This window comes from Halichoerus grypus, chromosome 13, assembly GCF_964656455.1.
Source record: "Halichoerus grypus chromosome 13, mHalGry1.hap1.1, whole genome shotgun sequence".
Classification (NCBI taxonomy): Eukaryota; Metazoa; Chordata; class Mammalia; order Carnivora; family Phocidae; genus Halichoerus; species Halichoerus grypus.
The window spans coordinates 76,756,844-76,784,268 of NC_135724.1; the positions used below are offsets into that span (position 1 = coordinate 76,756,844).

General features: G+C 53.3%; 2 protein-coding genes across 8 annotated transcripts in view; both read right to left on the bottom strand.

The window, feature by feature from the left end:
• Positions 1–1,402: 1,402 nt before the first annotated feature.
• CRYBB3 (crystallin beta B3) lies at positions 1,403–5,979 on the bottom strand. Of its 2 annotated transcripts, XM_036105204.2 has the most exons (5): positions 5,725–5,979; positions 4,326–4,444; positions 3,650–3,782; positions 2,657–2,799; positions 1,403–1,720 (listed from the first exon to the last, which is right to left on the bottom strand). In XM_036105204.2, the coding sequence occupies exons 1-5, from the start codon at positions 5,797–5,799 to the stop codon at positions 1,555–1,557; spliced, it is 636 nt and encodes a 211-aa protein (XP_035961097.1). In that variant the 5' UTR covers positions 5,800–5,979; the 3' UTR covers positions 1,403–1,554. The 2 variants fall into 2 exon arrangements, with proteins under 2 accessions (XP_035961097.1, XP_035961096.1); XM_036105203.2 differs by lacking the exon at positions 5,725–5,979 and having other exon boundaries at positions 4,326–5,374.
• A 3,016-nt stretch (positions 5,980–8,995) lies between these two features.
• Positions 8,996–27,425, bottom strand: part of KIAA1671 (KIAA1671 ortholog) — a 188,978-nt gene continuing 170,548 nt past the window's right edge. For 5 of the 6 annotated variants that reach the window (XM_078060842.1, XM_036105200.2, XM_036105201.2 and 2 more), the window contains 6 exons: positions 26,582–26,837; positions 23,367–23,541; positions 21,354–21,481; positions 19,611–19,744; positions 15,466–15,548; positions 8,996–14,318 (listed from right to left, as the gene is read on the bottom strand). In XM_078060842.1, the coding sequence (XP_077916968.1) occupies positions 15,470–15,548; positions 19,611–19,744; positions 21,354–21,481; positions 23,367–23,541; positions 26,582–26,837 (772 nt within the window). In that variant the 3' untranslated portion in view covers positions 8,996–14,318; positions 15,466–15,469. The remainder of the gene's footprint in view (positions 14,319–15,465; positions 15,549–19,610; positions 19,745–21,353; positions 21,482–23,366; positions 23,542–26,581; positions 26,838–27,425) is intronic. The other variant, XM_078060841.1, reaches the window with a different exon arrangement.

The window sequence follows — 27,425 nt, forward strand, 5'->3', positions numbered from 1 at the left end:
CGCCAGCTGCATCAGCTGCAGGGGCAGGCTGCAGGTGGCTGGGACCGGCTCTGGGCACAACAGGGGGACCCAGTCAGGGAAACATGCAGGACTGGCTCATGGAGGTGGGAAGGCTGAGGGCAGGTCCCCGGGACTGCAGGAAGCCAGCTGTCACCTGACTGGCAGAGGGGACACTCCCTCTTCTTCCCACTGGGGGCCAGAGGAGACCCCCGTTTATGGCCTGCACTGCCGTGGCAACCACTTCAACCAGATGAAGGAACAGAGGCTCAGAGCTGTCACGGTCAGCGGTGGGAGGTGGGATGGGGTCTCGGTCCCCCAGCCAAGGCTGCAGAAGACCTCTGGGAGGTGGACAGAGCTACCGATGCAAGGAAAAGAGAGAGTCCGGGAGATCATACCATCATGGCTCAGCTAGTGGCCTCCCGGCTTGTCCCCCTGCCTCCCCCATAGCCCCGTGGTCTACACTCTGTTCCACAGCCAGAACAATCCTGTTAAGTCATGTCTCACCTCACTCAGACGCTCCATGGCTCCCACCTCCTTCAGACGAGAGTCTGTGGAGCCCTAACTACCTTGACCCCACGCCTCCTCTGACCACTCCCCCATTCTACCGCTTACTCCTTTCCAGACCGACTGCTTTCCTTGCCAAGTCTCCATCACCCAGCCACGCTCCTGCTTGGGACCTTCACACCCACTATTCCTCTGGCTGGAATGTTCTCATGGTTCATTCAGGTCTCAACTCAAATGTCACCTCCTCAGAGCAGAGTTCTCTGACCAGCACCCCCCATCACCTGCCATCGTAATATTGCACTTTCTTGCCCATAGCACAATTAGTGGACTCAGAATCTACTTGTTTGTCTCCTGCCTCTCTCCTAGAATGTGAACTCCATGAGAGCAGGACTTTGTTTTGTTCCCTGCTGTGTCCTCAGGCCTTGGACAGGGCCTGGCATTTGCTGAAAAAATTAATGAAAATAGACACTGACAGAGAGATGGAGGGGGACATGATGGATAGATGGATGGATGGATGGATGGATGGATGGGAGAGAGATAGAATGGATGGATCAATGGGAGGATGGATGGATGGATGGATGGACATGGATGGATGGATGGATGGGAGAGAGACTAGATGGATCAATGGGAGAATGGATGGAAAGAACTGATGGATGAATGGATGGAAGGATGGATAGAAAGATGGGTGGGTGGAAGGATAGACAGATAGCTGGATAGATGGATGGACAGACTGACAGATGGAAACACAGACAGGAAAACAAACACAAAATCAGTGCAAGATGTGCATGTGATTCTGCTTAAAACAACTAGAGCTTAGGGTAGGAACCCAGCTCACAGCCCCCCTTGGTGGTTCTCAGAGCCCTAAAGCCCCAGCCCCCTCAAGAAGTGAACGCAGAGGAACATGGCAGGTGGGGGACCGGCCCCAGGCTTTATTGAGCAGATTCCGGGGAAGGGGGGACAGGCAGACCATCACCCTGGCCCTGGAGCCTCCTCTTCTTGCCTCTGCTGCCCCCCCAGGGCGGGCCTGGGCCACTGGGGCCTGGGTGCCCTTCAGCTGCTGAGGAAGCAGCCCCGCTTGTGCCACTTCTGGTCCCGGATGCGGCGCACAGATTGCAGCTGCGGCTGGTTAGCGTCCCACTCGTTCCAGTGGCGGTATTCGCCCCGCTCGAACACGTACTGGCGCCCGCGATAGCCGGGGAACTCATAGCCGACCCACCTGCCAGGTACCAAGGTCAGGGTGAGGATGGTCAGCTTCCTGCCTCCAGCCAGACCAATCCTTTTAAAGCCAGCATCTGACCATGCTCTCTGCCTGCCTAAATTCCTCCCTGGCTCCCCAGTGCCCTCCGCATGAATTCAAATTCCCTCCCCTGCTCACAAGTCCTTCGCGAAACATCTCCAGCCTCATCCCTCAACGTTCCTTCTTCACACCCCGTACTCCAACCTCTCTGACTCTACTTTCCTTGAAGCGGAGTGTCTCTGAGCCCTTACACATGCTGTTCCTTCTGCCTGGAACACTCTTCCTCGTCTTATCGTGTCCAACTCCCCTTTCATTCATATTCTTTACATCTCAATTTATGTGTCTCCTCCTCCAGGAAAGCCCTTGCTGACTCCCCTGGGCTGAATCAAGTGCATGATGGGGACTCCCAGAGCCCCAGTGTGTCCCCCATCATAATCCTGATCACAGTGGATTGTGGATACCTGTCTACTTGCCTCCCTAGCAGACTGACATTCTTGACGGCAGAGGCTGTGTAATTCTTGTTGTCCCCATACTCTGCACATAGAAATGCTCAGTAAAAAGTTGTTAAATAAATTATCATCAGGGAAAGTGGCACCTTTCAAGGCTCAACCCCAGATCTCAAGCACATAGGGTGAGATGTAGTCACTGACAAAGGGAAGGTGATCTTAAGATTGCATTAACAGAGGTATTAAGCCTAGAAGGAAGGAGGTGATGTACTATGTACTCTCCTATGTGCTATTCAGGTCATACCTAAAGAACCACTATGTCACTTCTTACCCTGGTAAGAAGGACCAGGATTATGGAAAGGACCTAGAAGAGCAGGGAGCGGCTGCTGTGTAGGAAACACAGTGAACAGAGATTCTCTTTGGAGCCAGAGTATGGGGCAGGGGCAAGAGTGGGGAATGGGTCCCTTACGTCCCGTTGATGGCCCGGATGCTCGCCACGCGGTCCTGGAAGCCATGAGCCCAGAGGCTGGGCACGTCGTCATCCACTATCTCCATCTTGCGGCCGCTGAAGGCTGGGTTCTCGAACAGGTGCAGCTTGTGATCTGGGCCATCCTGGGGGCGGGGTCACGGGGTGAGCCGGCTGCTCCCACACTCAGAGCAGGGGTCGTTAGGTGCGGGAGAGAGTCCAGTGACCACAGAGCCCCAAGCCCAATGCCTGAGGATTCCCGAGAGGCCTGCAGGAGGGGTTGGGGACTAGGGTGGTTCCTCCAGAGCCATTCTCCTTAGGAATCTCAGAGCCAGGGAGCCATGAAACCCAGAGGGGGCCTTTCGGCTCTTGTGAAACTCCATCGTTTAGCAGATAGGGAAACTGAGGCACAGAGAGGCCGGAAGGAGATAAAAATCAGTAACATAGGAGGATTCCCTGTTTACTAAACCAGGTTCAGACGTGGTCTTCCTAGCTTTCCTCTCGCTGTCATCCAAGCAGGTAAATGTTACTGTGACAAGGAGAGAGGCCTGGAGAGGCCACCGAGTGTGGGGGAAGCAGGTGAGGGAGCAGAGCGACATTTAAATGTGATACTGTGGATCGAGTCCCTTCCGGGTGTTTGGGAAAGGCAAGTGAGGAACCATTTACTTTCTGAAGCTCCTTTCTGAACGTGTTGCTTTGAGCACAGTCCTGATCCGAGGCTGGGCCACGAGGCTCCTGATTTGTAATAGGGTTACGCAGGGAAGTGTCAAGGCCATGTGGCAAATTCAAGATGTGAATCCTGGTGTCCCGATCCCCAGCCCCGGGACCATTCGATAGCCAACTTCCTCTCGTCCCACGCAATCTTCTAGGTCAGAGGTGAAGAGGGCCCTTCCCAAAGCCAGGTCTGTACCAGCCCCGCCCTCCGCTGAGCTTGTGTGGGGAGCTTGGCCGACCAGCTTCTAGGAGCTCCCCGAAGCAGGCAGGAGCTGTACTTACGATGTGCAGAGGCCGGAGGGACAGGAGGCTGTCACTGTGGTGGCTGTTGGACCAGGCGTCCCAGCGAGGGTAGTCCCCCTTCTCCAGGACAAACTGCTCCCCACGGAAGGCTCTGCGCTCGAACGCCAGCCACCTGTAGGAGGAAGCCAGCCTGGGTCCACCACGGCTGCTGCTGAGGGAGGGACCCACGTCTAGCGAGGGAAGGGCCCCCAAGCTGCTGACCTTTGACATTGAACCCTCCCTCCAACCCTACCGCGGACCCCTGGTCCAGGTATTCAAGCAGCTCCTAGAACATACTGGAAGCTGAGACTCTGAGCCAGAAAAATCATCCTGGGAAACGTTATGAAGAATGTTTTATGCGCAGCCTCTGTGTAGGTGCCCAGGAACGTCCTTTCAATGTCTGGCACATAGTAGGTAATCCAAAGACAAATTCCTCTCCCTCCTCCTCCTTATTATTACGTTGTTATTATTTATGTGCATCTTTCCATTCATTTTCACAAAAACTCTGAAGTGCATGCCACCGTTAACCCCATTAGACAGATGGGAAAACTGAGGCCAGAGACGGGGAGGGAGTCACTTAACAGCCCCACAGCAGATCTAGAACTGGAACCCGGACCTCCTGACGCCCAGGAGGCTCGGGCCTGTGAGGAGGGGGCTGGGGGGTCCAGGTACTCACGGCCCAGACTCCACCTGGATGGAGCCCACCTTCTCCAGCAGGCTCTCTGTCAGGCTGGGGCACTCAGCCGAGAGCTCGCACCGCTTGCCCTGGAAGTTCTCCATTTCATACACGATCACCTGAAAGAGCAGCATCCTGAGCATCCCATGGGGGTCGGGCTCCCCCTTCCAGCCCCAGACCCTGGCCTGCACAGTCTCCCTTGGGGCAGGGCAGGGAGGTACCATCCCCTGGGCTCCATCTCCTCTGCCTTGGACGCGCCTCGAGCCAGCATCGGCCACAGGCTTGCGCTGCCCCCTCGTGGCCATGGAGGGGAACGCCCCCCAGAACCTCCAATTAAACCACGGATTGCAACCAGTTATCTGGCAGGCCCCAATCTAAGAGAGTGAAGTGACCTAGGGAAGGAAATGAAGCCGCTTATGGCCAGGAGGGAATGTGGGCCCCATTTTAAACTTTTCAAGAGAGGCCAGAAAGCTGTATTTCCCTGAATGCAAAATTTCCCTGTGCCTGACAAAGGAAAACACCCGTTGGCAACCTCTGGGTTGCCCTTCACCTGTCCCACGCCCAGAGAGAAAGAGGCTGCAAAGGAGGAGGAAGGCTTCGCCTCTCTTATCCACCTAGAAGCACAAACTGTCTTTGGAGAAGGTCCCTGGGGTACATCTGTTCTGGTCATTTTATAGAAGGCTCAGAAAGGGTAAGTCATTTGTCCTGGGCTGCACAGCAAATTAGGTAGAGGCACCAGGATTCAAGAAGTGGGCTGGCTCTTTTCTCCCCCGTCCTGGTGGACAGGGCATGGCCCACAGATGCCAGAGGAGCCAGGAAGGCCCAGCAGAGGCACCCACCTTCATGGTGGGCATCTGTCTCTGGGGCTTTGCAAAGGCCTCTAGAAGTCCCTAGACCAGCTGTGTGCTCCCACCAATCAGGCCCAGGGCCAGGCAGGCCCCTGCTTCTTGGACCCCGTCTCAGATTAAAGCCCCCAGGGATAGCTCAGAGAGCGAAGAGCCAATAAATTCCAGGCGTTGGAATTCTCCTTGGCACCAGCTCTGGGGGCTGAGACAGAGAGCATTGCTCCCATTTTCCAGATGGGGCTATTGAGGCCCAGAGAATCTGGGGAACTGGACTGAGGTCAGGCAGGAGAGTCAGCACCATGTCTCCTGAGACCCCCGCCCCCGCCAGGCCTCTGTGCCCCACTGAGTCAGGTTGCATTTGTACAACCAGTTCCCTTCTGCAGATGAGGACACAGAAGAGAGAAGATGCAGCACGATCGTGGTGAGCGAGGTGTCTCCCTGGCCCCCGATGGCTGGAAGGGCCGCTGCTCCTTTCTGCCTGGCAGGGAAGCTGACCCCGAGGCCCGAGAGCAGCCCCAGGCCCACAGACCCTGGAACCCCTCCCTGCCCTGTACCTTGTAGGTGCCCCCAAGGCCTCCATGGCTCTTGCCAGTTGCAGCCTGCTCCGGCGCTCCGTGCTGTTCTGCCATCTCCCCAGGAACACCTCTGGCTCCAACCAAAGGAAAATGAGTGAGTCACCAGCCCCCCCCGCCCCCCAGGCCACACTAGGGGTTGATGTGATTGAAGTCAAGGATGAGCTCCAGAGCCGGGCTGCCTATGGGATGTGGCCATCACTCACTGCATTCAGTCATTCAGTCATTCAACAAACATCCACCGAGCACCCATCGTGGGCCACAAGGACTAGGACAGTCAGTGGGCTCAGGATCCCTGTTCTATAGAGGGAAACCCTGAGGCCCAGTGAGGTGAAGCCACTTCCAGAAGGCACACAGTGAGGGAGCCGTCAGGATTGGGCCTGGCTCCAAAGTGCATGCCCTTCCCCTACACCCAACTGCTTCCCCCCCCACCTCCGAAACAGGGTTCTTCAAGTTCTGTGTAGACGTACCACCCCTGGACCTTGGCCAGAGGGTGGGCTTCAGCGGGGTCCCTCTACAGGGATCTCTCCCACCTCCACGCTCTGGGCCAATCTTTTGTTCATTCTTTCCTCTGTCCACCAAAGGTTCCATGAGCATCTGCTCAGTGCCTGGCCTGGTGCTGGGTGACCGGGCCGAACAGGAGACCACAGACTGGTGGGAGATGGACAGATAGACATCTAGAGAACGCATGATGCGGGGGACTGGGTCCTGGGACACCTGCTGCAGCCCAGTTTCCATACATTCGGTTATTCATTCCACATGCATTTATGAAGCACTTACTGTGTACCCGCCACTTAAAGAGACACAGACAGAGAGAGACAGTCCCCCTTCATCCCTGTGGGGACCGTGACACACAACACTGGCCCCGTGGCAGTCATGACGAGGTAGTCATGGGAGGATTCTCATGATCCCCATGACACACAGATGCACAGGACTGTTCTCCAGTTTATCAGCACACACACACACTTACATACACACACACACACACACACACACACACACGCATGCACATGCACACACTGCTGTGATCACACAGTCCCATCACACCCACCGAACACGACAGCCCCCCCATCTCTCACATATGCCCCTTTCAGACACCCACAGCGGTCCAAAGGCGCACACATCTGCACCCCCACTCTGGCGGGCACAGCTGCGTGGCCCGTGTGCTCTGGACACAGGCCGAGTGAAGCACAGCCTGCAGGCTGCCTGTCCTGCTTATGCCCAGCCTCCGCAGGACAAACGGCCTGGTCCAGCTCATGGAGGACTCCCAGGATCCTTGGCAACCCCCAGATTTGCTCACTCCCCTTCCTCCCCTGCGCTCAGTCTTTGGAGGCTCCCTTCCTTAAGCACGTGCCCAGGGGCTCAACCCTGGCTGCCTCCCTCGGACACCAGTTGGGCTTGGTGGCTGGATTGGGTCCTCCCTCTTGGCTCCAACCCTTAAGTGAATCCCCGGTTTGTGCAGGGGCCAGCCGTGCACGCCCCACGGAGATCCCCAAAGGCCTGGGCCTGCCAGGGCAGCCCTCGCCTCCCCGCCCCTGCCCGTCCCAGAATGAACCTGCTGCTGTAGCCTCGGCAAGAACAGAGGGGCCAGCACCGTCTGCAGACAATCTGCCTTTGCTAGCGGTGCCCTATTTATGGGCGCTTTTCGACGGCCCAGCACATCCCAGCCTGCTGAGGCAGCGCCCTGTCCACCCAATTCCGTTCGGGCCATTTCACTCCAATAGCGGGCTCAGGAGGCCCCAGTGCCTATGTCCCTGCACCATGACCCCTGATGGCGTCCTGGGGACAGACGGACCTCATCAGCTTGTGGGAAGTCTGACAGCGCCGGCGGGCGGGGGGCATTGGGGTGTAAAGCTCTCCAGTGCCCCCCAACTCCCTTTCTGGGGCTTCCTGGAGCCATCACCTTCCTGTTTGGGCAAAGGACATCCTTGGAAGGACACCAGCTCTTAAAACGAGGGACCCCAGAATCACTCAATTTTCCCATGGGCCACATGGCCTAAATTTTAAATCAGATCACCCTAAATATAACCCCCAAATTGGGTTTCCACGGGATGCTGTAACAGACCCAACAAAGGTTTATTTTCTTCATGTAGAAGGCATACCCAATGGACAGCTCCCATTTATTGAAGACCAACTGTGTGCAAGGCACTGCACCAGCTTCATGAACATCGTTTAATCCTCCCCCAGCCCTCTTGAGGGAAGGAATTGCCATCCCCATTTTATAGATGGCTCAGAAACAGTTCAGAGAGGTGAAGTCATTTACCCAAAGTCACACAGCAGAGAGGAGGAGGGGTTGGCTTGCCACAGGGCCCAGATCTTAGCTTCAACAGAAATAAAGGTGATCATGATAGTCACCTAATTTGCGACCCCAAAAAACAAACAAACGCAGACAAACAGAAATTAAAAAGCAAATCCAAATCAAAAACCTAGGCCCGTGCACTTTCTAAGTATGATTAATGATTATTGGAAGACTAAAATGAAGAGAGGGCCAAGGAGTGAATTGTTACGGATCAGGGTTTGGTTTTGTTGTGATTTTTGGCTAAAATCCTCCACTCAGCCTAAAACTCAGTCCCCCCGCACCCCTGGAGATGGTGGTGGGACACTGTGGGTGGCAGCTGGCCTCTGGAAGCAGGTGGACCTGTGTGACCTTGGGTGAACTACTAGAGGTCAGCAACAGTCATAAATGGGACAACCACGGAGAGATCACGGAACGAAGCGCTTGGCTCGGGCTGCTACTTCCTTGCTTCCATTCACTGAGGATCCTGCCCATTATTGGCAGTTCAAACCCAGGGACTACCTCCTGCTGGGGACCACGGAACACAGAGTTGGATTCAACCCCTTAAATTGGGATGCAGCCGTCACCTGCTAGGGATCTAAGGGGGAAGAAAGAGATGGTGTGACTTCCTCCCATCAGATCCTTTAGGATCCCGAGGAACTACTGTGTGCCCAGCACCTTCACATGCCCTGTTTTCTTTCCTTCAACTCTTGCCCACTAAGGTCTCTCTCACCAACCCCCAATTTGGAGTTCCGATGCTCAGCGATATCCCACAGCCGGGAGGAGGCAGAATGAGGATTCCAGCCCACGCTGAATGGAAATCCTGCTTTGTCTCCACGGGTCCCCCTCTCCCAGGACCCCAGCTCCCCCCCTTCCTGCCGCGCGGCCCCCAGCTCAGCACAGACAACAGACCGACTCAGCTGGTGACGGGCGTGCATGCATGGGAGAGCCCATTCATCCACACACTGACACACCGAGTTCTTCAGTGCAACTTGCATTGAAGCTTTATTTGCTATTTTCATGGTCTGAATGCAACATCTTTGTACATGCAAAGGTCATCCTGTCTAATGGCAGTTGACCAGATTCCCAACTGTTCTTCTGTGCGTATGAAACCTCTTTACAGTTACAAAATATAAAAGCACTTGTAGATACCCAATACTCTGTGAGGTCCGGGAAGCCCCATTTGTTTTAAGGTTAAAAATATAGGTTTTTCTAGATGAATGCTCAGTCATGCGATTAGATTCTTTCTGGGATTGGATAAAGTGCCTGTTGTCCACCTTCTGTTCAGAACCCCTTAGAGCTTGTGAATTCATAAGGCAATTGCAAGAACGCCAGCAGGCAGCAGGTGTAACTTTCCTACACATGGGACTCGAGTTTCTTTTCTACTGTGACTCAAATTTTCTCTCAGGAAGGGACTCAGAAGAAACGCTAGAAAATATATAGTGTATTTGTATGTATTTCCGCTCTCCGCCCCTTCTTACAAAGTGTTTTGAGGATCAGAATCATCTGGGAAGTGCATCACTTCTAGGATATTGGTATGATTTAGGAAACAACACAGTACAAAATATCTTCCGTAACACAATATATTACTTTTGCGAGCCCCCTATTTACAGGATCTATAAGGCTATTTGGAATGAGACCAGTAAAAAAGCTCAAATTGTTCTTTAGACAACAGCATGATTTTTGTTTGTTTGTTTGGTTTTTTGTTGTTTTTTTTTTTTTTGCTGACGTGATACCACTGGAGATTGTCAAAAAAAAGGGCCAGTCTGAATCATGAAGGGAGATGTTCAGGTACCAGGTTAGAGGGTGACTATTTAAGGAGATTTAAGGGAGGGGGAGAAGCTGATTGATTTTAAGGGTTAATTTGCCAGGAACCTCAGGCTGATTTTCCAGAACACAGATTTCTGCACCCCTCCCTGCAGGAACCAATCCCAACAAAAGAAAGCAAATTCTAGAGGGGTGGGGGGGGGTAACCAAAGGGGAGAGCCTGGCGAAGACCCAGCACACTTGCACCCACTGGCTTTCCACGTGGCTCTGCATTTCCAGAACCTCAGCTTGCCCAAAACCCCAACAGGGTTGACTCGCAGCAGCCTCTCGGCAGAGCCCAGATCCACGGCTCCCTAGGTGGCTGTAGCCCAAGGTGGACCCCCTTCCAGATGTGGAGTGGGTCCCGCCTGCTTCGAGTGGTTCCCTCCATGTCAATATTGTCCCTCTTCCCCCTTGGAATCACAATGCCATGGGAGTTTTGCTTCCTCGTCTGAACGCATGGTGGAGGAAGAAAGGCACAATTGAGGCTGTAGGAGGCTTCCCCATTTACTCTAGTGACTTGTCACGGTGTAAATTAGGGGCGAGGGTGTCTCCCCTTGGATAGACCTTTTCTCCTGCCTCTACATCCCTCGGGCTTACCCTGAAATGCTAGTTTACACACAGGCTAAGTAATCTGGTTTCCTGTACGAAGGGACGGGACTGGGGGGTGCAGGGGTACCACAGGGATTGAGGGGTAAACACAGAACTCGAGAGTGAGAGGCAGGCTCGACAGCATTCTCCGTGGAACACCGTCTTCCATGCCAGCCCAAGTCGCCTTTAAAAAAGCATTTAGCTTTGGAGGTGATCTGACCACACGCCTGTGGATTTTCAGCTGTATGATTATGCCTAGCTCCTGGGGCAATCTGGGGGCATTGTGATGAGAAAATGCATAAGCGTTAAGTGGACAAACCGGCCACCGGGTCCGAGTGCGAGCAGCTGAGCTCCCCTCTGGGGGGGGGGCGGACACGCCATGGGTTTCCTCCACTCCCTTGCATAGCGTCTAAGCTCTGGGACCTCAGGCCTGCGTCTATTTCGATGCTCGCTCCTTAGCAATACCTAGAGTTGGCCTCACTTCCTTGGACGCACAAAGGCAAACACATTTGTCTGAGAGCATAGGACTTGGCTTGTCCCCCTGGAAGAGCTCCCATCTGATTGTCCTTTTCCCGAATCCCAGATAACCTGAGGCCGTCAGGTCTGTGTCACTCCAAACCCCCCATGAAACAATGCGAGGCTTCAGCCTCACCAGAAGTTCTCTGGTGGCACCAAGGAATTCTCCATAAAACTGATTCTTGAGGCCTCGCCACGGGTTTTCATAGGCCAAAGGCCTCTGTTTCATCAGGCAAGGGCCACGAAGAAGGGGATCTAGATACAGACTTATCAAAACACCAGCCGTCAAAATGCTGATGTGCAAAGGGTGTGTGTGTTTGTGTGTCCGTAGACAGATTGTACATATAGAGAGATTTGCTTTCTGTGCAAGACTCTCATTTAAGGAGAGCCAAAGGCCCCCAGGAAGGTGATTGGATGAGGGCAGGTGACTTGATTGCATACAAACGATTAAGGCATATTAAGTTAGTTTAAAAAGAGACGGATTTCCAAAGGCGGCTCCAGGCAAACTCAAGAAAGTAGCATAGAAACCGCTCGCTTAGGGCCAGAAAACCAGCATACAAACCACTTGGCTTAGAAAGAGGGGAAAACTAACGACACGCTTGCCCAGCTATCTGCAAAAGTTCCAGGCATCAGCCACTTCTAACTTGGTTGCACTGAGCATAGTGGGATCCAGAGGTCAAGGGGAGCCTGCATGGAGAGGGTGGTTCCTGACCCACTGTGAGGGTCCACTCTGCAGTGGAGAGGTGAGGCTGCTCTCGTCAGTCTCAAGGGGGGTGGACTTTGTATGTCCTAATCAGCGAGGAATTAAATGGATTTTTGTTTCCAATCAAGGTGTGGGAAGCTGGGCAAAAGATCTCCAGGTTCATCTCATGTTCAAGTGTTTTTCTTCCCTGTTGGGTATACTCGGGCTGAAACATAACTAATTAAGAATTGGAGGGCTTTGCATGGTATCTATAGTCTCACTGAACAGAGCAGGTCTATTCCTACTGTCCAAGATGGTACCAAGGGGCCCTTCCCACCTGAAGGAAAGACAGAGAGCAGCCAGGAAGAGTTGGTCAGAACATGAGGAGTGTCTTCCAAGGGGACCTATGGCCCTGGAGAGCCACGGCATCAAAATTGTTTTAAAACATTAACCGGATCTCGGGGCGCCTGGACGGCTCAGTTGGTTAAGCGTCTGACTCTTGATCTTAGCTCAGGTCTTGATCTCAGGGTCATGAGTTCAAGCCCTGCGTTGGACTCCACGCTGGGCGTGAAGCCTTCTTCAAACCAAAACAAAACAGAACATTAACTTGATCTAAAACAAAGAAAGAAGGAAAGGAAAGAAAAATCACCCAAAGCAGCAGTTCCTGGAGGCATCAAATTTCCACCCAAGGGCCACAGATAACAGACTGACCACTACCTCAGGGAATGAAAAGAACACAAACTGTTATCAAGCAGGGCCAAAGCTCCGGACACAGATGCATGAGGCTTCCAGATGCAAAAGGCTGGGTGGGTGACGGGGTCGACAACGGTAGCCAAAGGTCAGCCAAAGGTCAGACTGGGGGAGGGGGCGGGGCTTCAGTCCCTGTCCATGGTGCTGAACCCGGAGAAACAGGATTGCTCTCCACCCCTCCCCCCCACCCCCAAGAGAAGGAAGAGATGGCAAAGGGTGAAAGGAAGAAGAGATGGGGGAGACACATGGAGACTCCTGGAGATGTGGCCAGGGAGAAGGAAGGTATGTTTTGACACCATTTGCAAATAATGGATTTATCAAGAAAGATTTTCATGTCTTGGGAAGTCAGTGGGTGGGCATGCATGTGGCCCATCCCTTCCCTATCTAGTCTTAGAAAACTCAGCCCTGGGGTCCCTCAGCAGTCACAGGGGACCCTATGAACTGCCCCAAGCGTCTTTCTCACCAGCGGGCATCTCCCAGGCAAGGTTGGCACACAGTTTATGGCAACTCCAGGCATGGCAGGTGGCCAGTCAAGCACATCCAGGATGTTTGCTGGAGCCTTGGGTTTCAGACGTGGAGGAGGCTGGTGTTGAGGATTTCCAAAAAGAAAGACCATATAGAGAGTCTACGGCCCCCAGAGGTCTTAGAGATTCCTGGGAATGAGCTTAGAGCTAGCAAGAAAAAAAAAAAAGGAGGCAAAGCAAAACCTATACGTTGTCACCTGGCATCCAGCACGTCTGTCCAGAGAAGGATTTCAGCAAGACCCCTCCCTTCCTGCATTTGGACCTAAAGGAAGCACTTGGTCAGGTAGAGTTGGCAGGGGGTGGGGCGGGGGAGTGGTAGAAGGAAGAGGTGAGAGGAAACAGAAGAACCCCCTCCCTCCCATTCATGCATTTGTTCCAATTTGGAATGATGCTTCCATCTTGGGCGCTGTTCAAAAAAGACTGGAGAAGAAGATTCTCAGGGCGGGTCTGATGTTTGGGTGCGAAAGGCAGTGCCATCGGGTTGCCTTTGATGAACCCTTGAGGCCAAGGGACAATGGTCACTCCACAGAAATCAGAGCTCAAATGAAAAGAAACCAGGAAAATATATATACAAAGGTGACAACTGGAATTTTCTTTTAAAAACATGGATGGGGTAAGATAACCTGAGACGATCGGATACTTCAAGCCAATTATTCACACATCTTTCCTTCTGCTCTTGAACGTAAAAAACGTATACATATCAAATTTCAAAGAAAGCTGGCTGAATTATTGCTTTAACGCGTTCTAAAGCAAACCGAAGTGATGTATAATGAGCAGGTCATCTATGCGCACGGCCCCATTGTGACGATAAATACACTTGAAACGAGAGGGTGGGTATGTTTAAAAAATTGGAGCTGCTGATTCTTGGGAGAGGGAAGGAGGTGGAACTGGCCCATAAAGCAATCACAACCCAACCCCGTGACCCTGCCTTGGGCCACAGTCACAGCAGGAAATGGAGTCTCTTCTTCCTTGGAAACAGGCTTTTGAAAGGACCTGCCCTGGTGGGGGTTGGCGGGGGTGGCGAGGGGAGAGGTGCTCTCACAATACAGGTGTTTTCCAGAACCCGGGGAGATGGTCCAGCCTCAGACTGACGGTCCCGGAGTGACGTCTACGGTGGGTAGAAATGCACAGTGTTCACATAAAACACAAAACCACCAGCATGGACAATTCTGGGCAGCCTGGCTTCGTCCTCAGCCTCAAGTGTTGTCTGCGGAGACGTGCAAGGGCTTGAGGAGGGCGGGTCTTCGCGCCCCGATCGGCGGCGGGGCAGGGGAGCCTGTGGAGAGGCAGGAGGCACGGGGCCGTGTTCTCCACCCCACTGGAAGGGCCCAGGGAGGGAGCCTTGTGCAGGAAGGAATGGCATCAGTGTGGCCTCATCTTCGGGTTCTGACAGTTAAGGCTTCTGTTCGTTAGATGTGGCAGTGACCCTTGTCTGGAAAGGAACGGACAGTCCTGGCGTCAGCAAGAGGAACATGGGACCCTAGGTGTCTTGGCCATCAAGCCTTTAAACCTTGTCTGGTATTCTTCGAGACGGCCATCCCCCCATCCCCACAGGCCACAGGCTGGGAAAGGTGACTTTTTTTTTTTTTTTTTGGAGTGGGGTGAGGAAGGTGGCAGGTGGCCAGGTGCAGTAGAACCCACATGAAATTTAGGGTCAGGTGAGGGTTCCAGCCTGTTTCCTCAAATGGATGGCTGGAAGGTTCAGAGAGATACCACATGTAGAGCACTACACACAAAAATCAACACAGGATCCCATTCCTTATCCAAAACCCTTGAGCACAGATTACCTGGGGATTTAGAATTTGGGGGGGGGTTATTATATACACAGATACACATGCATATGTGCACACATATATATTATGAAACACCCCATAATATACCCGCAGCGTAAAGTACAGACATCCACACAGGTCAGGTTTTGCCACTAAGCAGGTCAGGAAAACGCTTTGTGGTCAGTGTTTTCTGCATCTGAGGTTTCCGGGGAAGGGGCTGGCGGGTCTCCTGGGCTGCTCACATCAGAGCCAGCTTTCAGGGGGTATGAGCCGTATGCTCCTACACCTAGGACTGACCGCCAGCACTTTAGTGCCTCCTCAGTGAGCCCCGGGGACCCCTCAGTGACATGGGCGCTGTTACCCCATTTTACAGATGGGGAACCTGAAGTTCCCCTGAGATATGAAGTCATTTGGGACCCACACCAGGGCATATCTAATCATTTGACTTTTTTAATATCCTTTTTTTTTTTTCAAATTAAATTTTAATCATACAGGTTGTATATGAATGTAAAAATCGGAGACATTTCGGATTAAGCTAACCCCTGATGTCCTGCCTTTCCACTTTATAAAAGGGTTTTGAGATGCAGTGAGAAGTGCGTGAGCCCAGAGCCTAGGTTATCTGGCTCCTCGACCAGGCTGCCCACCTGGGTTTTTTTCCCCTAAGAGGAAAGAGATCAGCACTACCCTCTTTATTGGAACCCAGAACACCCGCACCCATTTTCCCTTCTCTCTCCTAGGATACAACACCTCGAGTCTCTGACCCTTTGTCTCCCGGTCCAGGTTCCTCACTGCATCCCCACTTCATACCTGCTCAAGCTTGGTTCTCATACAGGCTTTGCCTCTTCTTGGATTTTAGCTCCTTTAACCACTGGGGAGAGGGCTCTTCTGACCTGAAACCACAAAGCCAGTGAGAATCAAGTGCGAGCCAGCCTGAGGGCTCCTTACAGGCAGGGCTGTGAGGTACCCGACCCCGCATCCTCAGTGCCCAGGTGATGCTGAGCCGGGCACTCGAAGGTGGTAAAGATGCCATGTTAATGTGATCGATGAGCAAGAAACAGGAATTAAACAAAGCGCCCAACAACAAGGAATCATAAATAAATCACGGTACGCCCATTCTATGAAATAATCTGCAGCTGTGAAGTCACGCTGACACATGAATTATCTCCGTCCATCCATCACCCCAGGCATGCCTCCATCCTGCTAGCTCTCTACCCAGGTAAATGCCTATGATGGTTAATTGTATGTGTCAACTCGGCTAGGCCACGGTACCTAGATATTTGGTTGAACATTGTTCTAGATGGTTCTGTGAAGGCATTTTTAAAGACAAAATCAGTATTTAAATCAGTCGGCTTTCAGTAAAGCAGATTACCCTCCTTATTATGGGGGGGCTTATCCAATCCCAGTTGAAGACCTTAATAGAAAAAGACTGACCTCCCCAGAAGAAGAGGGAATTCTGGTAACAGACTGCTTTGGGGACTCAAACTACAATATTGGTTCTTCCCTGAGTGTCTAGCCTACCAGCCTGCCCTGCAGATTTTGCACTTGCTGGTACCCACGATTGGGGGAGCCAGTTCCTTAAAATCAGTCTCAATCTCAATCTCTCTCTAACTCTCTCTCCCTCTTCCTCTCTCTCTGTCTCTCCCTCCCTTCCTCCCTCTGCTCTGTGTGTGTCTGTGTATACACACATCCTATTGTTTCTGTTTCTTTGGAGAACACTTGACTAACACGATGTCCGTGAGACACAGATAGATGCCTTGTGTTTACCAAACAGTAACACATGACCGTTTGGGGGAGGTAAGGTTTGTTTTAACTTTTTTAAAGTGAAGAACACACATGCAGAAAACTACTCAAACCATAAGCGTGCAGGTCAGTGAATCTTCTCAAAGTGAATATATTCGAGCAGCCACCATCTCAATCATGACACTCCCGAATATTTTAGTTTTCACTTTCTTCACGGACTTTGCTGTGTTCTCAGAAGTGCTTGTAGTGAGAACATACCGTCTTAACAAAAGCCATAAAGTCGTGACTCTTTGCAACTCTTTTCAAGAAAAAGATCGTTTTTACGAAGCATGTGTAACGGCCTTGGGAAAATGGCCCACATGAAACATGTAACAGGGAAAGAAGCTACATGTACGTTGTGATCTCAAGTACATTTTAAATTAAAATGGAAGGAGAGATGGCCTGACCTCACACTGGTGGTCTTTGGGGGGGGGGATCATGGGTGATTTTGTTTTCTACTTTATATTCTTTTTATATTTTCCAAAATTTCTTTTTTTTTTTAAGATTTTATTTATTTATTTGACAGAGAGAGACACAGCGAGAGAGGGAACACAAGCAGGGGGAGTGGGAGAGGGAGAAGTAGGCTTCCCACAGAGCAGGGAACCCGATGTGGGACTCGATCCCAGGATTCTGGGATCATGACCTGAGCCGAAGGCAGATGCTTAACGACTGAGCCACCCAGGCGCCCCTATATTTTCCAAAATTTCTATGGTGAGCATAGATTACTTTATTTTTTTAAATTTTATTTTATTATGTTATCACCATACAGTACATCATTAGTTTTTGATGTAGTGATCCATGATTCATTGTTTGCATATAATACCCAGTGCTCCATGTAATACGTGCCCTCCTTAATACCCATCATCGGGCTAACCCATTCCCCCAGCCCCTCCCCTCTAAAACCTTCAGTTTGTTTCTCAGAGTCCATAGTCTCTCATGGTTCGTCTCCCCCTCCAATTTCTCCCCCTTCATTTTTCCCTTCCTTCTCCTAATGTCCTCCATGCTATTCCTTTTGTTCCACAAATAAGTGAAACCATATGATAATTGACTTTCTCTGTTTGACTTATTTCACAGCATAATCTCCAGTTAGAATGGCAAAAATTGACAAGGCAAGAAACAACAAAGGTTGGAGAGGTTGTGGAGAAAGGGGAACCCTCTTACACTGTTGGTGGGAATGCAAGTTGGTACAGACACTTTGGAAAACAGTGTGGAGGTTCTTCAAAAAAATAAAAAATAGAGCTACCCTATGACCCAGCAATTGCACTACTGGGTATTTACCCTGAAGATACAGATGTAGTGAAAAGAAGGGCCACATGCACCCCAATGTTCATAGCAGCAGTGTCCGCAATAGCCAAATTGTGGACAGAGCTGAGATGTTCTTCAACAGATGAATGGATAAAGAAGATGTGGTCCATATATACAATGGAATAGTACTCAGCCATCAGAAAGGATGAATACCCACCATGTGCATCGACATGGATGGGACTGGAGCATATACTACTTTATAATCATACACAAGTACTCACAAGATCCAACCTATGTTGATCTCAGAGAAAGTTCCTGACCCCAACCCCTAGAGGGCTCAGGGAACTTGCTGACCCAGCTGGGGTGGGATGGGGGGTGTGCAAGGAAGGAGAGGTCCCCTGGGCAGACAGGACTCTGGGGTGCCCCAAGCAAGCCTCACCCGATGGCAGAGGCACCAGACCAGGCCTCCAGAGAGGTTCCTCTGAGACCCTGGTCTGGGGGCTCCTCCAGCCCCGGAGAAACACTGGAGTGCTCAGCTGACTCCAGAGCCACCCTGCAATTCTGGTATCTCCAGAGCACGAGAGGCACCATCTCAACTATGGCCTTGTTTCTCTTAACCTCTTGTCCTGTTGCTTCCCACAGCCCGCTCTGTGCTCTGGTAATAGGCACTGCCTACAGACCCCCTGTGATGTCAGGCCTCCGGGCCTTTGCACGTGCTGTGACTTAGGCCTGGGGAACCCCTCACGCTGCCATCTTTTTGTCTATCGTGACTCAGCTCAGGCAACTCCTCTTGGAAGCCTTTTTTTTTTTTTTTTTTTAAAGATTTTATTTATTTATTTGAGAGAGAGAATGAGATACAGAGAGCATGAGAGGGAGGAGGGTCAGAGGGAGAAGCAGACTCCCTGCTGAGCAGGGAGCCCGATGTGGGACTCGATCCCGGGACTCCAGGATCATGACCTGAGCCGAAGGCAGTCGCTTAACCAACTGAGCCACCCAGGCGCCCCTTGGAAGCCTTTTTCTGCACTTTCCTTCCTCAAGTCTGGGTTATGAGTCCTTCCTCTATCACCGGGATCAGATAAAGAGCCAGAGAGGAAGTAGTTTTTTGACTCTGTGGGTCCTGGGGTGCCTGCTACAACTAGTCAACCCCACAGCCCTAACGGGAGCAGCCCTATATGGAGAGGAATGGGTGTGGCTGGGTGCCAATAAAGATTTACACAAACAGACAGTGGGCGGAACTTGGCCCATGGGCTACAGCTTGCCAAACCCCGCTCTGTCGCAGCACTTACAACATTACAACTTAGTGTGAATAATCCCTCACTTTTATGTGTTAACTTGCGGTAAGAAAAGCCCGATGCATGGCTCGATCTCAAGACCCTGAGATCATGACTTGGGCCGAAATCAAGAATCGGACGCTCAACTGACTGAGCCCCCCGGGTGCCCCAGAATCCCACTGTCCTTTCTCGAGCACGTCTGCAAGCCAGTGCCAATGCAAAGGGCTCTGCACACACTTTCTCCTTTTGTCCTCATGACCACCGTGGAAGGTTAGAATGATGAGTCAACCCATTTTGCAGATAAGGAGACTGAGGCCCAGAGAGGCAGAGTAACACCCCCCACCCCGCCCCCAGGCCAAGCAGCTCGGCTAGACTAGGTCAGTAGTCCCACAACACAGCCCTGGATTTCCATGTGGGACATGGAGGGGGGTAGGGGAAGAGTAAGGCCAGCTGGCCTGATTCCTGGTCTTCTTCCCCCCCACCCCAGCGTGTTTTTAGATTTCAGACTGCCAAGAGTTCACGTGAACAAAGTTCTGCTGCTAGAGGGAAACACACAGCTGCAACTCCCCTTTGCATCCAGCTCTAAGACCCAGATAAGCACCCCCCATAATTGCATCCTGAGTCCAGGGTGGAGACCTCATCCCCAAGACCCCTCACCTGTCGTCCTTCTCCATGCTGGAGGGCAGCACGCGACTGCCCAGCTGGAAGGGGGACTTGGGGGTCTTGGGCTGGGGGGCCCAGCCTGGGGCCTCACTGGGACTGTCGGCCTCTGGCCTCTTGTGCAGCTGAGCCTGGGGAGAGAAGAGAGAGCCGAGTCTGTTACCACCTCTGGTCTGCGGAAGGCTCCCATCTGATGGCACCGTCACTGTTTGGCAACAACAGGGCCCCCAAGCAACTGAGCGGACCCAGGCAGTAAACACAGGGGCGGGGGAGATGCCACCTGACCTTGGAGGCTAAGAGAAATCGGAGGCCAGGCGAGTAGTCTACGCAGCTGCCCTTGGCCACCAGGATCAAAGAACCACCACCAAAACCCCACACAATCATGTCCTCTCCTCTTTGATGGAAAAGCCACCACCTTGGGACAGGATGTTCTTTCTCCTTTCACTTCCCAAGAACCCCGGAACGGAGGTAATGGCCCCATCTTGCAGATGACACTCAGTTCTGCGAAGCTTCTTGGTCCTGTGTCCACGTGGATAAGATGAGATTTTGACTATCATGTTCCCACAGGAAAAAGGCAGGGCCGATTTCCCCCATTTTGGGGGGGCTATGGTCGGGAACGGGATGACAGTATGATGTTCACAGAGTTCCCCTGGGGGCCCGGGGGTGTGCTGGTGGCAGGTGACAGGTGTCTCTGAGGCAACGCTGGACGGCCCCCATCACCATCGTCCGCCTGACACCTCTCTGCGCCGAGCAGCCGTCGTTTGGCGACCAGGCCTAACGTATGTGACACACGTCAGCCGAAGTAGAGGCTGGCTTTCCCCATTTTACAGAGGAGTAGCCTCAAGGTCAAAGGTCAAGCAGTGTGCCTAGAGGCACACAGTGTTCAAGACCTGGGATTCACCCTGGGTCTGCCCAGCCCCAACCCCAACCCCAGGGCTCCTTCCAGAATGAGCCCAGTAGCCTCCCCCGACCGTTGCTGACCGCCAGGTTCAAGGAGCTCAGGCTAACTGTAGCAAACGAGTCGCAGGAGCCTCGTCTCGACAGCGTGCGGGGGACCCGAGCGGCGTCCAGGGACCCAAGCACGGCCTCGGGAGTTCCGCGGGGCGCCCGCCCCGAGCCCGCGCCTTTGCAGCCTGCTGCGCCGGGCTGCCCGGTGACACGGCATTTGTTCCGACGCTGGAAACGAAAGGCAGGAAACCCCTGGCCTAGGGCAGCGGCCGCCACACGGTCCCATTTGGCAGGTTTATAAATCAGCCACAGGGACAGGCGTGCGTGCGCTGTTCATGGACTTTTTATCTTGCAAAAAATGGCAGGTACTGTGGCCGTGTGGGCTACTACTGGGGGAAGCTGGGTGAGGCGCGCATGCCCACCCCCCGCACTATTTCTGCAACTTCTTGTGAGTTGAACTGTTTCAAAATTGGAGGGGAGGGAGGGAAGGGAGGGAGGGAGGGAGGGAGGGAGGGAGGAAGGGAGGAAGGAAGGAAGGAAGGAGAGAGGGAGGGAAGGAAGGAAGGGAGGGAGGGAGGGAGGGAGGAAGGAAGGAAGGAAGGAAGGAAGGAAGGAAGGAAGGAAGGAAGGAAGGAAGAGGGAAGAGGGAAGGGGGACGGGAGGGAGGGAAGGGGGAATGGGGGAAGGGAGGGAGGGAAGGGGGAATGGGGGAAGGGAGGGAGGGAAGCACACATGGGGCCTGTTCTCCTAGCTGCCGAGGTTGAGGGTAGCTCTGGGTGTGAAGCTTGTTACCTTTAGCACTGCCGGGTCCATGCCTGGAAACACAGGCATCCTCTGTGGATGGCTGGTGGGGGTCCTCTCAGCCCTGGAGGGCTTCTCCTCCTCCTCATCGGACTCTTCCCTCCTGGGAGATTTCTCTTCTGTCGCAAAGAAAAGAGCACTGACGTCACTGGCAGCCACCGGATCCTCTGCACAAAGTCCCTCATGCAGTCCTCGCACCAGCCCAGCCCAGAAGTCGTCACTGGCCCATTTTACGGATGAGGACAAACTCAGGTTCCTCATGGCTGACAATGCGGTATGACGGATGTTCTCCTGGGAGAAGGCACAGACAGACCCCCCTCCTGGCTCCTGGCTCCTTCCCAGTCAGGGAAAGAGAAGGAAGTCTCTGGCAGAGAGGCAAGGAGACGGAAACGCCTTCAGCCAGCAATGCACGGGGCTGGTGGTCTCAGAAGAGGGTGTGGAGGGCTTCATGTGTCTCGTGGAAGGCCTGACCAGAAGCCACTTCCCTTTGCAAGAGTCCCCATTGCTGGGACTTCACTCCATTGCCATGTTCCAGCCTCATGGGAGAGACTCTGGCGACATGGACCGTTTGTCCCCACTCCTCCGGGAGTGAGGGGTGAGGAGTTTCAGCCTCCCAGAGGCCCTGGCCCGGGCTTGGGTGCAGTGAGGAGTGCGGGGAGGAGGTGGGGATGGACGAGGAGGAACCAGGCAAGGCCTGCTCCCCTGGAGCCCCTAGGCCATGCAGGGAACTGGGATGTGTTCAGAAAGCATACCCCCAGGCCTCCCCCAGCCCCAGGCCGGTTCCTTGAGGCTGCTGGGAACCAGACTGCTGCTGCCACGTTCCAGCTAGCGGTACTGGTGTGATTCTGTCCCCATGTTGGTTTTTATTTGCTCCAGGCAGCTCGGTGGAATTTGGCTCAGAAAACCCAGAAAGTGTGCAGAGGTCTCAATCAAGGCATTTAAACACTTCCTTTAATAATAAACACGAGGGGGGCGCCTGGGTGGCTCAGTCGGTTAAGCGGCTGCCTTTGGCTCAGATCATGATCCCAGGGTCCTGGGATGGAGCCCCGCATTGGGCTCCTGCTCAGCGGGGCGTCTGCCTCTCCCTCTCCCTCTGTGCGTGCTCTCTCTCACTCTATCGCGAGTAAATAAATAAAATCTTTAAAATAATAATAATAAACATGAGGTAGGAGAGGGAATAATAAACATGAGGTAGGAGAGAACAAACCCCATGTGAACAAAGGCCCTGCAAGTGTTTGGGGGACACACCACAGCATATGTGCAGAGCAGGGAGGTCACCTGCTATGGTTTCCAAGAGGAGATTTTGCTTCTTAACACTCCTCCATGGCTCCCCATCCACAGACAAAGTCGAACTCCTTAGCAAGGAATCACGACTGTCCATGAGCAGGCCTCTGTCCACCTTTCCGGCACGACCCCTGCTATTCCCGGCTTGAGCGGCCCTGAACTGCTTAGAGAGACCTCTGCCGCACACAGAGATGGGCTTCCCGCACCCCTGCCCCTTTGAGCCCACTGTTCTGTATGGAATACCCTTCCCTGGCTGATGCCTATTGGCTCTTTGAGATTCAGTTCAGGTTTTGACATAGGACTCAGCCAAAAAAGTCCTTAGAGGAAAATGAGTAGCCTTAAAATAATTCATTGGAAACATAAAGACTGATGATAAATAGAACTGATCTTTCAACTCGAGAGTCTGGGCAAAGACCCGCAAACAAACCTCAAGAAAGTATCAGTGACTTTAGTAAGGGTAAAGGCAGAAACAGCAAAAACCTATTAAGTTGTATCTCTGTCCTTCACAACCCGTGGAGCCCCAGTGAATATATCATCCTGAAAAAAACCTTTTCCACCTAATTTCTAATAAGGTCTGTAGAATAAGAGAGCACAGGTTCCTATGTAACTGTGTTCTAACATCCTACAGCCTACAAAGTCAGGAAGTTCTTCTTGGTGTCTAACCTAAATCCGTCCTGCTGTTCAGTGTGGCATCTGTGGAGAAGGGAGGGCACGGAGTACCTGTTGAGTCCTTGAACATCCACGCGTTGTCAGCCTCCTCCTCCAAAGGAGACCTGCTCTCCGACTCACTGACTCGGCTGCGCCGGAGGGAGTGGGAGATGGGAGCCCGGCGGCGGCTTCTCTTGCTGAGCTGCACCCGGGTCTTGAGGGCACTTGAGTCGAGGACTGAGGTTTGCTTTGGGAGGGCAGGCAGGAAGAGGGAGAAAGCAAAGGGAACCATTAGTTGCGGGCGCCGCCCACGGGAGCTTCCCTGACGCACGAGATGCTGTGGGTGGTACGTGGGCCAACATGTTCACGTTTTTATGGCCACCGCAACACTGTAAGCCCCAATGACTCCGCGAAACACACCACGTAGGCTGGTTACAACGATCACATGAGTGTGGAAGGCCCTGGCACAGCCCGAGTGGACATGAATGAAATGCCTTTTCCCTCCTGGTGACGTAGGAGCATGGAAGCTGGAGCTCCCATCGGTATACAGCAGGGGCCCAATGAGTGTTTGTTTGCTTGCTGAATGAATAACTGGATACATCACCTAACTAAATCCTCGTGGGAACCCTATTCACATGGGGCCCGGGAGCTGAGGCATCCTCGGTGCGGTCCCCCCTCCACCCACAATAATTGGGGGGGCAGGTAGAGGGTGCAGAGCAATGCACTTACGCCAAGCCTTTGCCTACAAGCATCACACTCTGAGCAGAGGCAGGTGGACAGTCCGTGACTGAGTGACGAAAGGTGTCAGGGGGGCACACCAGCCAGGGGCGCCCAGCCAGGAGGTGGGGCAGCCCCTGGCCCGGCGATCGCCTGGGGGAATGGTGGCGAAGAACTCAGAGCTCTGTGTTCAAATCCCACTCGGTTCAAATCCTAGCTGCATGAGCCGCGGACTTCACCTCCCTGAGGTGCCCCTCTTTGTAGAAAAGGGGATCACGGGAGTACCTGCCGCCCACGGTGGTCGAGAGAATTCAGTGAGTCCGGGCGGGGCAAGTCCTGGTTTGAGACAGTGTCTGACCAAGGCTGACACAGGCAGCAGCTGTTACCGGCCATCTCCCGTGCTCGCCTGAAATGTGGGGTCCTCCCTCTCGGGTCTGCTTTGGAGAAGCTCCATCAGCCAAGGCCTTTTCAAGGAGCGATGACGGGCTAATTTCGGTGAATCATTTCCCACCGGCTGGTAAGTGGCAGACGCCACACGGGGGGCGGGAGGAGGGAGCTGATGTTTGTGCAGCTTCTTCTCAAGGTGGTCACAATGGCGGCCAGCGGGCGGAGCTGATGGGGCTGGGGCAGGAGGGACGGAGGTCCCAAACTGGGGGATCGCTTCTCAGATCCAGTTTTTCAGACTCAGAGAAAGGGGGGAGGGAACTGCCCCAGGAAGGAGCTGGCTTGCAGGGCAGCAGGGTGTGTTTCCCCGGGGCTACCCCTCGGCCACAGGCTGGGGCAGGGCCTGGATGCCTTGGTGCCTCAGCTTCCCTTTCAGCCTCCAAACGGCCCCCACAGGAGCCGCCAGTTGTGGTGGGCAGTGCCCGGAGACTTCAGTACGTGATAAATAAGCAGCCAGACCTGGGATCGGGGACACTCGCATTTGAGTCACCCGATGGCCACGTTGGTTCTCCCATCTGCAGGATGGGGCAGGAATTTTTGCCTCCTGGGGCTACTGGCCTATGAGCAGTCTCACCACTCGGGGACTGGTGTCTGTTGACACCGCTGTTGGTATTTATAATGGACCCTGAGAAAAAACGGCTTAGTGTTCTAGAAGGTAAGTCCAGCGGATTGTGCCATGGCCCGGGGACATCCTATAAGCACGTTAACTATAGCCGCGCTTGGCACAGAGCTTGAGCTTGGTACGTGTTTGTTGAATGAATACCTGAACACGTCACCTAACTGAATCCTTCCAACCCACACCATGTGCATGTTTATATAATGGGGTGGCCCGAGGGAGACCAAACTTGTGTCTTTCCCCATCTCTGCCCTTAATCCAGAGGTGCCAGCAAGAGACTCTGACCGTAGTTAGAAGGGGGAATTCCCTTTGAGGATCCAGAGGAAGCCCCTTCTCCCAAAGCACTGGGGGTTCCTTCTCCGGGGGGGGAATCTGGGTAGCCATCCCTAAGGGTGTGGGCATGAGGCTTTACTGCCAGGAGACTGGGTTGCTTTTAGGTTTTGCACCATTTAGATGATGCATTCACAGGAGGGTGGGCTGGGGGGTGGGTAGCCCTACTGTCAGGGGAGGAGAATAATGGGACTTTGAGGACTGAAAAGGAAACTGTGCCTGCCCCCTGCAGGTGGGGCTCCTGTGGGAGTAAAGAGGACAGGTACTGGTCTGGAAGGGGCTACAGCGGGATGCCGTTGGGCCTGGGCGGCTGGCATCCGGGAGGCTGGTTCTGCTTGGGACCTAGAAGAGCTGAGTTCTAGGGGCTGCTCCCGGGGACCCACGTGAGGGCTATCTATGCCTGAAGGGTCCCCCTTCCCGGAGCTGCCACTACCCATTTACAGAGAGACTTGGATCTGCGGGCATCAGAGACACGTCCCACTGAGCAAGACCTTGGTGAGAACACCCAGCAGAATGGGTCTGAGCAAAACTCCAGACTCTGCACACCTGGAATTGCAAACCTCAGGCAGCCCACCCCCCCCAACTGTCTCCAAGCCCCCGGAGATGAGGCGCCAGACTTCCTGCTTACCAGACACATGGGGGCTAGGATCAGTTTTAATTTGAACCCATGTGATTATATTTGAGGTCGTGGAGCCCACTGTGCCGGTTATCAGTGGGTGAGGAAGCCAAGGCTCAGAGAGGTGAAGACATGTGCCCCAAGACACACAGCTGGTGTGTGGCAGGTGCAAGCTACACACAGACATCAGTCCCTCGCAAAGACTGTTCCCTCTGCACCCACCACAGGGGTCCCTGGCACACAGATTCTACCCCTGAGAGGGGCCACCCACTGGGAGATGCCAGAGCATCCCTTTAAGAAGAAAGGACTCTTGGGGCGCCTGGGTGGCTCAGTTGGTTAAGCGACTGCCTTCGGCTCAGGTCATGATCCTGGAGTCCCTGGATCGAGTCCCACATCAAGCTCCCTGCTCGGCGGGGAGTCTGCTTCTCCCTCTGACCCTCCCCCCTCTCATGTGCTTTCTCTCTCTCATTCTCTCTCTCTCAAATAAAGAAATAAAATCTTTAAAAAAAAAAAAAATAAGAAGAAAGGACTCTTTCCAACACACGCTCCCAGTTACAGACTTACATCAATGAAGGAGAAGTCGTCCACCCTCTTCACGGGGCAGGGGTCTGGCGGAGGCAGCCCCTCCATCCCATCGGTGGATTCCAAATCGGTACTGGATTGGTCCACGCTGGTGCTCCGCTGGTCTCTGGAGCAGCTGTGCTGGTCCCCGGCCGAGGTGGCCTCCGTTTGGGAGGACAGTGAGGACAAGCGGCTGCTGGGGAGCTGCTTCCGGGCCGACACGGCACTGCTGTCCGGGGACGGGGACTCGGGGGCCAGACTACGAGAAAGGAAGGAAGGGAGACCTCATTTGTGCAGGTGGTTGGACAGAACTGAATTTCCAGCAGAGGAGGTGCAGAAAGCAGGTTCAGGCTGTGCTTTCTAAGACACAGGACATCCCCGTAGGCTATGTCCTTTCTGGGCAAGCCTGGCGCTGTTTGTGGTGCCTCCAGAACACCTGGACAGGGATGGAATGGGAGGGGCCGGTCCGGTCCCATTCCAGACCCTCCAGCCCTGCCCTGGGCAGGAGGGTGGGAGACACTGGGCACACGTGGCGACTGGGCCCTCGCCATGTGGCGAGTGCGAGCCCAGAGTATAGAGTCCACACTGGATTCCCACCACTTTGGGAAAAAAAAAAGAGAGAAAGAGAATATAAAATACTGATGCATGCTGAACTGATAATATTTCGGATCTGGATTCACTAAAATATCGTTATTTAAATTAAATTGTTAAGATGTTTCTTTTTTACTCTTTTGAGGTGGCTCCTGGGACATCTTAAATGACCCACGGCTCGAGTTGTATTTCTGTTGGACAGCGCTGACGTCGATCAAAAAATCACCAGCAGTCCCTTCTGGTAGAGCAGGAAGCA

Bases quoted from the DNA above. Each gene is read 5' to 3' on its own strand.
- CRYBB3 (XM_036105203.2), bottom strand. From the start codon at position 4,630: ATGGCCACGAGGGGGCAGCGCAAGCCTGTGGCCGATGCTGGCTCGAGG. The intron at 3,783-4,325 runs GTGAGTACCTGG...TTCCTCCTACAG, and splicing joins ATCCAGGTGGAGTCTGGGCC to GTGGCTGGCGTTCGAGCGCA. The intron at 1,721-2,656 runs GTAAGGGACCCA...GGTACCTGGCAG, and splicing joins ATCCGGGCCATCAACGGGAC to GTGGGTCGGCTATGAGTTCC.